Raw genomic sequence first — 10,939 nt, 5'->3', positions numbered from 1 at the left:
AGATATACATGTTTATTAGTGTATGCAGTACAAGTATATAAATATACATGTTTATTAGTGTATGCAGTACAAGTATATAAATATACATGTTTATTAGTGTATGCAGTATAAGTATATAAATATACATGTTTATTAGTGTATGCAGTATAAGTATATAAATATACATGTTTATTAGTGTTTGCAGTATGAGTATATAAATATGAAAGTTTATTAGTGTATGCAGTATAAGTATATACATATGAAAGTGCAATAGTGTGTGCAGTATAAGTATATAAATATGAAGGTGTATTAGTGTATGCAGTATAAGTATATAAATATACATGTTTATTATTAGTGTATAAGTATATAAATATGAAGGTGTATTAGTGTATGCAGTATAAGTATATACAGTAAATATACATGTTTATTAGTGTATGCAGTATAAGTATATAAATATACATGTTTATTAGTGTATGTAGTATAATTATGTAAATATACATGTTTATTAGTGTATGCAGTATAAGTATATAAATATACATGTTTATTAGTGTATGTAGTATAATTATGTAAATATACATGTTTATTAGTGTATGCAGTATAAGTATATACATATCCATGTTTATTAGTGTATGCAGTATAAGTATATACATAACACATGTTTATTAGTGTATGCAGTATAAGTATATAAATATACATGTTTATTAGTGTATGCAGTATAAGTATATAAATATACATGTTTATTAGTGTATGCAGTTTAAGTATATACATATACATGTTTATTAGTGTATGCAGTATAAGTATATCAATATAAATGTTTATTAGTGTATGCAGTATAAGTATATAAATATTCATCTTTATTAATAATAATAATAATAATAATACCTGAGATTTATATAGCGCTTTTCTAAGTACCCAAAGTCGCTTTACATGTTAAAAACCCATCATTCATTCACACCTGGTGGTGGTAAGCTACTTTCGTAGCCACAGCTGCCCTGGGGTAGACTGACGGAAGCGTGGCTGCCAATTTGCGCCTACGGCCCCTCCGACCACCACCTATCATTCATTCAACATTCATTCACCGGTGTGAGCGGCACCGGGGGCAAGGGTGAAGTGTCCTGCCCAAGGACACAACGGCATGGTAAGAGGCGGGGAGCGAACCTGCAGCCCTCAGCTTTCTGACACGGGCGCTCTACCCACTACGCCATGCCGCCCCCATTATTAGTGTATGCAGTATAAGTATATAAATATACATGTTTATTAGTGTATGCAGTATAAGTATATAAATATGAAAGTTTATTAGTGTATGCAGTATAAGAAGAGATAAGAGGTGGGGGCCAGTTGTGGCCCCTGGGCCCTGACTTTGACAGCAGTGATGAAAGAGGTGTAGTAAGAGGTGTAGTAAAAGGTGTAGTAAGAGGTGTAGTAAGAGGTGTAGTAAAAGGTGTAGTAAGAGGTGTAGTAAGAGGTGTAGTAAGAGGTGTAGTAAAAGGTGTAGTAAGAGGTGTAGTAAGAGGTGTAGTAAGAGGTGTAGTAAAAGGTGTAGTAAAAGGTGTAGTAAGAGGTGTAGTAAGAGGTGTAGTAAGAGGTGTAGTAAAAGGTGTAGTAAGAGGTGTAGTAAGAGGTGTAGTAAAAGGTGTAGTAAAAGGTGTAGTAAGAGGTGTAGTAAGAGGTGTAGTAAGAGGTGTAGTAAAAGGTGTAGTAAAAGGTGTAGTAAGAGGTGTAGTAAGAGGTGTAGTAAGAGGTGTAGTAAAAGGTGTAGTAAAAGGTGTAGTAAGAGGTGTAGTAAGAGGTGTAGTAAGAGGTGTAGTAAAAGGTGTAGTAAGAGGTGTAGTAAGAGGTGTAGTAAAAGGTGTAGTAAGAGGTGTAGTAAGAGGTGTAGTAAAAGGTGTAGTAAAAGGTGTAGTAAGAGGTGTAGTAAGAGGTGTAGTCACTAGTGTGTTTTATATTTGCTCAGCTCTACATTTAATAGTCAGACATGTTTCATGCGGTCTTGTAGGATTATGTCACACTACGTCACAGACCACGCCCCCAAAGAAAAGCTACCAACGTGCAGATAAAGGCGGGTGTTTTTTAAGCAGGTGTCCCTAATGTATTGACCCGCCACCAAGTCTTTTCCCGCGCGTCAGAGAGAGGGGGGGCCGGGGGGGGGGGGGGGGGGGGTCGACCTGGGCTCCGGAAGGGGCGTGGCTCCACCCCCGCCTCCCCGCGGGAGCACCTGTACGCACCCGGGCGCGCTCCTGTCACCCGCGGCCCCGGGGCTGCTGACGCCATGACGGCGGAGAAGGTGCGCGCGGGTCCGCACCAGCCGGGCGGCTGCGAGCGCGTCGTCATCAACATCTCGGGCTTGCGCTTCGAGACGCAGCTGAGAACCTTCAGCCTGTTCCCGGACACGCTCCTGGGCGACCCCGGCCGGAGGATGCGCTACTTCGACCCGCTGAGGAACGAGTACTTCTTCGACCGGAACCGAGCCAGCTTCGACGCCATCCTGCACTACTACCAGTCCGGGGGACGCATCCGCAGACCCGCCAACGTGCCCATCGACGTCTTCTCCGAGGAGATCCTCTTCTACCAGCTGGGCCAGGACGCCATGGAGAGATTCCGCCAGGACGAAGGTTTCCTCGGGGAGGACGAGCGCGTCCTGCCGGACCGAGACTTCCAGAGGCAGATCTGGCTCCTGTTCGAGTACCCGGAGAGCTCGGGTCCGGCCCGGGGCATCGCCATCGTGTCGGTGCTGGTCATCCTCATCTCCATCGTCATCTTCTGCATGGAGACCCTGCCGGAGTTCCGCGACGAGCGGGACCCGCGGAACGCCAGCGGAACCCTGGACGCGCCGAGTCCCTTCACGGACCCCTTCTTCGTCATCGAGACCTTGTGCGTCGTCTGGTTCTCCTTGGAGCTGCTGGTGCGCTTCTCGGCCTGCCCCAGCAAGACGCGCTTCTGCAGGGACTTGATGAACGTCATCGACGTGGTGGCCATCGTGCCCTACTTCGTCACGCTGGCCACCGAGCTGGCGGAGGCCGGGAGCGGCGGGGGTCAGCAGGCCATGTCTCTGGCCATCCTCAGGGTCGTCCGCCTGGTGCGGGTCTTCCGCATCTTCAAGCTCTCGCGTCACTCCAAGGGTCTCCAGATCCTGGGCCAGACCCTGAAGGCCAGCATGCGAGAACTGGGCCTGCTCATCTTCTTCCTCTTCATCGGCGTCATCCTCTTCTCCAGCGCGGTCTACTTCGCCGAGGCGGACGAGCCCACCTCCAGCTTCAGCAGCATCCCGGACGCCTTCTGGTGGGCGGTGGTCACCATGACGACGGTGGGCTACGGCGACATGCACCCGGTGACCGTCGGCGGCAAGGTGGTGGGCTCGCTGTGCGCCATCGCCGGCGTGCTGACCATCGCCCTGCCGGTGCCCGTCATCGTCTCCAACTTCAACTACTTCTACCACCGCGAGACGGACGCCGACGAGCTCACTCGCCTAGCCGACGTCAGCGCTCGGGAGCCCGGGGAGGAGGAGCCGCCGCCGCCGCGCTCCCCCTGCGCCCCCAACCAGGAGGACTTGGCCGGCGACGTGCGCGCACACAACTGCGTCAGCGTGCCCAAGGTCTTCACGGACGTGTAAAATGTAGCAAGGACTTTATTTTGTAGTCCACTTAGTTACTTGTTTATTTTAGTCACGTGACTATACGAATCCGTTTTAAAAATCCTTTTTGATGGTTCCGGAACCTTCCCAGGACAAATATGGAGGGAGTTTATAAGACTAAATGATATTTTAGTCTGAAATCAGCCACTAAATGACGGGTGTCCAACTCAGGACCCGGGGGCCAAATCTGGTCCGCCACATCCTTTTATGTGGCCCCGAAACACTTTTTTATAAATGTTCCTTTTTGACAGGAAACTTTTGTACTGCACCAAAGGACATTTTACTCGTTAATACATGTTTTCCTTTTTTTTCCAAAATAAAAGTAAATACTTTAATATCTTCTCAGATTGTGACAATATATTTTAAGACAACATTAAAGTTGTTTTTACAGAATATTACTGTCACTGTCACATTTCTTTGACACTACCGAGCTGGAATTAGTTTTATGTTGAAATGAAACGTTCTTATGGTGTATTCGTGTAAATGTAGAAGCAGTACAACATTCTTACAGGCAAAAACTGGCAGCTCAGTTGCCATAGTTACAGTTGCCATAGTTACAGAAACACAGCAGGACTTTTTTCCATTTCAGTCCTAAATTGTAAACAAACTAAACACTGAATTTTGACATTTCATTTTTTTTAATCAGTTTTTAATGTGAAATCTACAGATTGTGTTTTCAGTAGAGTACACACATGTATTTAATTATATATTACTGTATTTAATCATATATTAGTGTATTTAATCATATATTACTGTGTTTAATCATATATTAGTGTATTTAATCATATATTACTGTATTTAATCATATATTAGTGTATTTAATCACATAGTACTGTATTTAATCTTAATTACTGTATTTAATCATATATTAGTGTATTTAATCATAGATTAGTGTATTTAATCATATATTAGTGTATTTAATCATATATTACTGTACTTAATCATATATTACTGTATTTAATCATATATTACTGTAATTAATCATATATTAGTGTATTTAATCATGTATTACTGTATTTAATCTTAATTACTGTATTTAATCATATATTAGTGTATTTAATCATAGATTAGTGTATTTAATCATATATTACTGTACTTAATCATATATTACTGTATTTAATCATATATTACTGTAATTAATCATATATTAGTGTATTTAATCATATATTACTGTATTTAATCTTAATTACTGTATTTAATCATATATTAGTGTATTTAATCATAGATTAGTGTATTTAATCATATATTACTGTACTTAATCATATATTACTGTATTTAATCATATATTACTGTAATTAATCATATATTAGTGTATTTAATCATATTGTATTTAATCATATATTAGTGTATTTAATCTTAATTACTGTATTTAATCATAGATTAGTGTATTTAATCATATATTACTGTACTTAATCATAAATTACTGTAATTAATCATATATTACTGTATTTCATCATAGATTACTGTATTTAATCATATATTAGTGTATTTAATCATATATTACTGTATTTAATCTTAATTACTGTATTTAATCATATATTAGTGTATTTAATCATAGATTAGTGTATTTAATCATATATTACTGTACTTAATCATAAATTACTGTAATTAATCATATATTACTGTATTTCATCATAGATTACTGTATTTAATCATATATTAGTGTATTTAATCATATATTACTGTATTTAATCTTAATTACTGTATTTAATCATATATTAGTGTATTTAATCATAGATTAGTGTATTTAATCATATATTACTGTACTTAATCATATATTACTGTATTTAATCATATATTACTGTAATTAATCATATATTAGTGTATTTAATCATATTGTATTTAATCATATATTAGTGTATTTAATCTTAATTACTGTATTTAATCATAGATTAGTGTATTTAATCATATATTACTGTACTTAATCATAAATTACTGTAATTAATCATATATTACTGTATTTCATCATAGATTACTGTATTTAATCATATATTAGTGTATTTAATCATATATTACTGTATTTAATCTTAATTACTGTATTTAATCATATATTAGTGTATTTAATCATAGATTAGTGTATTTAATCATATATTACTGTACTTAATCATAAATTACTGTAATTAATCATATATTACTGTATTTCATCATAGATTACTGTATTTAATCATATATTAGTGTATTTAATCATATATTACTGTATTTAATCTTAATTACTGTATTTAATCATATATTAGTGTATTTAATCATAGATTAGTGTATTTAATCATATATTACTGTACTTAATCATATATTACTGTATTTAATCATATATTACTGTACTTAATCATATATTAGTGTATTTAATCATACTGTATTTAATCATATATTAGTGTATTTAATCTTAATTACTGTATTTAATCATAGATTAGTGTATTTAATCATATATTACTGTACTTAATCATATATTACTGTAATTAATCATATATTACTGTATTTCATCATAGATTACTGTATTTAATCATATATTAGTGTATTTAATCATATATTACTGTATTTAATCATAGATTACTGTATTTAATCATATATTACTGTATTTAATAATACATTAGTGTATTCAATCATATATTAGTGTATTTAAGCATATATTAATGTATTTAATAATATATTAGTGTATTTAATAAATATTAGTGTATTGAATCATATATTAGTGTATTTAATAACATATTAGTGTATTTAATCATATATTAGTGTATTTAAGCATACATTAATGTATTTAATAATATATTAGTGTATTTAATCATATATTAGTGTATTTAATATTATATTAATGTCATTAATAATATAATTGATGTATTTAACAATATATTAATGTATTTAATATTATATTAGTGTATTTAATCATGTATTAGTGTATTTAAGCATATATTAATGCATTTAATAATATATTAGTGTATTTAATCATATATTCGCGTATTTCATAACATATTAGTGTATTTAATCATACATTAGTGTATTTAAGCATATATTAATGTATTGACATTGTTGTTTAATCATATATTAGTGTATTTAAAATTATATTAATGTCATTAATAATATAATTGATGTATTTAACAATATATTAATGTATTTAATTGTTTATTAGTGTATTTAATCATATATTAATGTATTTAATAATACATTAGTGTATTTAATCATGTATTAATGTATTTAATCATATATTAGTGTTTTTGATAATATTATGGTCTGTTAAAGTCACATGATCCTCAATGAAACCAGTTTGACACCTGCAGACTTCAGGGTGACCTCATTTCAGAAAATGGAATTGAAAACATTCACTGAGGCATGACATCATAGTCGCCTAAAACAAAAACAAATGCTCAATTATTTTCAATTAGTTAAATTTGTTAATTTAGTTAGCGTTACAATTGACAGAAAATAACTATTTAACTTTTTTATTTCCTGGAATTTTCCAACAACACAAGACGATTTTATTTTGAAAGGTTCTCTAATCAATTCCATTCACTCTGACTAATTAATGAATGAATTGATTATTTCACCAAATAATTGAAAAAACAGTGTATGTATATATATATATATATATATATATATATATATATATATATATATATATATATATATATATATATATATATATATATATATATATATATATATATATATTATATATATATATATATATATATATATATATATATATACACATACACTGTATATGTGTGTGTGTGTGCGTGTGTTCATATATACATCAAGATGATGTGGCGTGCAGCCAAACCTCGTTCCTAGCAAACAGGAGGGTGTGGCGTACAGTGTGTGGTCGTTGAGTGTCACACCTGTAGCAGGTGACCTGACAGTAGGGGGATAAAAGTGAGAAGACAAGATGGTGTCATCATCCTCCTCCTCCTTCTCCTCCTCCTTCTCCTCCTCCTCCTCCTCCTCCTTGTCCTCCTACTCCTCCTCCTTCTCCTCCTCCTCCTCCTCCTTGTCCTCCTCCTCCTTGTCCTCCTCCTCCTCCTCCTCCTCCTCCTTGTCACGCTGCTGTCCAAGGTGCTGAAGGCTACATGATGGTTGTCACACCAACACAACACAACACACCACTTCTTGTCCTCACACCAACACAACACACCACTTCTTGTCCTCACACCAACACAACACAACACACCACTTCTTGTCGTCACACCAACACAACACAACACAACACTTCTTGTTCTCACACCAACACAACACACCACTTCTTGTCCTCACACCAACACAACACACCACTTATTGTCCTCACACCAACACAACACAACACTTTTTGTCCTCACACTAACACAACACACCACTTCTTGTCCTCACAGCAACACAACACACCACTTCTTGTCCTCACACCAACACAACACACCACTTCTTGTCCTCACACCAACACAACACACCACTTCTTGTCCTCACAGCAACACAACACCCCACTTCTTGTCCTCACACCAACACAACACACCACTTCTTGTCCTCACACCAACACAACACACCACTTCTTGTCCTCACACCAACACAACACACCACTTCTTGTCCTCACAGCAACACAACACAACACACCACTTCTTGTCGTCACAGCAACACTTTAGTCCAACACAACATGTTGTTTGATGTTGCATGAAAGGCGTTGTCATGGTGACCAACATTAATGAGTCCCCAGGGGACTGAAAGAAGTCCATTGTGCAACATCTTCATCTCCATATGGCAGTAAGAAGAAAGGCTGCTGCAGCAAACACTCTGGGAGAAAATCCTCTTAAAGGGACGCCAAAAACCTCCTGACCTCTTTTGCTGCTGGTCAGAATGAAATAAATAAAGAAATAAATAAATAGAGTGGAGAGTGGAGAGTGAAGCACAAGTGTCAGAGGATCAAAATAGCAGCAGAGGCACGTTAGCCTCTTTCCAGGAACCAACATGTGTCACTTCCAACACAAGTGTCACGCCAACCATGTGACTCAACACATCCACTCAGCACACAGGTGAGCACACTAGGACAGGTGACACTGTGACACCTGCCACCTCAATCATGACACAACACAAACACTTTTTACCCATAAAGAACTTAAATAATCACAAATATTAAACCCAGTTGACACGCCTGTGTAATGACATCATTACACACATGTGTACTGATAAATGCATGTTATTATTAATAATATAAGTGATAAATGCATGTTATTATTAATAATATAAGTGATAAATGCATGTTATTAATAATATAAGTGATAAATGCATGTTATTATTAATAATATAAGTGATACATGCATGTTATTAATAATATAAGTGATAAATGCATGTTATTATTAATAATATAAGTGATAAATGCATGTTATTAATAATATAAGTGATAAATGCATGTTATTATTAATAATATAAGTGATAAATGCATGTTATTAACAATATAAGTGATAAATGCATGTTATTAGTAATAATATAAGTGATAAATGCATGTTATTAATAATATAAATGATAAATGCATGTTATTATTAATAATATAAGTGATAAATGCATGTTATTAATAATATAAGTGATAAATGCATGTTATTATTAATAATATAAGTGATAAATGCATGTTATTATTAATAAATACATGATAAATGGGTTATACTTGTATAGCGCTTTTCTACCTTCAAGGTACTCAAAGCGCTTTGACAGTATTTCCACATTCAACCATTCACACACACATTCACACACTGATGGCGGGAGCTGCCATGCAAGGCGCTAACCAGCACCCATCAGGAGCAAGGTAATAATATAAGTGATAAATGCATGTTATTATTATCAATATAAGTGCTAAATGCATGTTATTATTAATAATAAAAGTGATAAATGCATGTTATTATCAATAATATAAGTGATAAATGCATGTTATTATTATTAATATAAGTGATAAACGCATGTTATTATTAATAATATACGTGATAAATGCATGTTATTATTAATAATATAAGTGATAAATGCATGTTATAATTATTAATATAAGTGATAAATGCATGTTATTATTAATAATATAAGTGATAAATGCATGTTATTATTATTAATATAAGTTATAAATGCATGTTATTATTAACAATATAAGTGATAAATGCATGTTATTATTAATAATATAAGTGATAAATGCATGTTATTATTCATAATATAAGTGATACATGCATGTTATTATCAATAATTTAAGTGATACATGCATGTTATTATTATTAATGTAAGTGATAAATGCATGTTATTAGTAATAATATAAGTGATAAATGCATGCTATTAATAATAAAATAAGTGATAAATGCATGTTATTATTAACAATATAAGTGATAAATGCATGTTATTATTATCAATATAAGTGCTAAATGCATGTTATTATTAATAATATAAGTGATAAATGCATGTTATTTTCAATAATATAAGTGATACATGCATGTTATTATTATTAATATAAGTGATAAATGCATGTTATTATTAATAATATAAGTGATAAATGCATGTTATTATTAATAATATAAGTGCTAAATGCATGTTATTATTAATAATATAAGTGATAAATGCATGTTATCATTATTAATATAAGTGATAAATGCATGTTATTATTAATAATATAATTGATAAATGCATGTTATTATTATTAATATAAGTGATAAATACATGTTATTATCAATAATATAAGTGCTAATTGCATGCTATTATTAATAATATAAGTGATAAATGCATGCTATTATTAATAAAATAAGTGATAAATGCATGTTATTATTAACAATATAAGTGATAAATGCATGTTATTATTAATGATATAAGTGATAAATGCATGTTATTATTAATAATATAAGTGATAAATGCATGCTATTATTAATAATATAAGTGATAAATGTATGTTATTATTATCAATATAAGTGATAAATGCATGTTATTATTAATAATATAAGTAATAAATGCATGTTATTATTATCAATAAAAGTGATAAATGCATGTTATTATTAATAATATAAGTAATAAATGCATGTTAATATTATCATCAATATAAGTGATAAATGCATGTTATTATTAATAATATAAGTGATAAATGCATGTTATTATTATTAATATAAGTGATAAATGCATGGCATTATTAATAATATAAGTGATAAATGCATGCTATTATTAATAAAATAAGTGATAAATGCATGTTATTATTAACAATATAAGTGATAAATGCATGTTATTATTAATGATATAAGTGATAAATGCATGTTATTATTAATAATATAAGTGATAAATGCATGCTATTATTAATAATATAAGTGATAAATGTATGTTATTATTATCAATATAAGTGATAAATGCATGTTATTATTA

The 10,939-nt window shown here is 33.0% G+C and overlaps 1 protein-coding gene across 1 annotated transcript; it reads left to right on the top strand.

Moving 5' to 3' along the window:
• Positions 1 to 2,159: 2,159 nt before the first annotated feature.
• Positions 2,160 to 3,958, top strand: LOC133643054 (potassium voltage-gated channel subfamily A member 3-like). Its single transcript, XM_062037463.1, has one exon. It carries the CDS (start codon positions 2,249 to 2,251, stop codon positions 3,587 to 3,589), a length of 1,341 nt encoding a protein of 446 aa, XP_061893447.1. The 5' UTR covers positions 2,160 to 2,248; the 3' UTR covers positions 3,590 to 3,958.
• The last annotated feature ends 6,981 nt before the right edge of the window (positions 3,959 to 10,939 follow it).

Source organism: Entelurus aequoreus, linkage group LG26, assembly GCF_033978785.1.
Source record: "Entelurus aequoreus isolate RoL-2023_Sb linkage group LG26, RoL_Eaeq_v1.1, whole genome shotgun sequence".
NCBI lineage: Eukaryota > Metazoa > Chordata > Actinopteri > Syngnathiformes > Syngnathidae > Entelurus > Entelurus aequoreus.
Note: the sequence above shows the minus strand (reverse complement) of the source record. Positions and strands in the feature narration are given on the sequence as shown.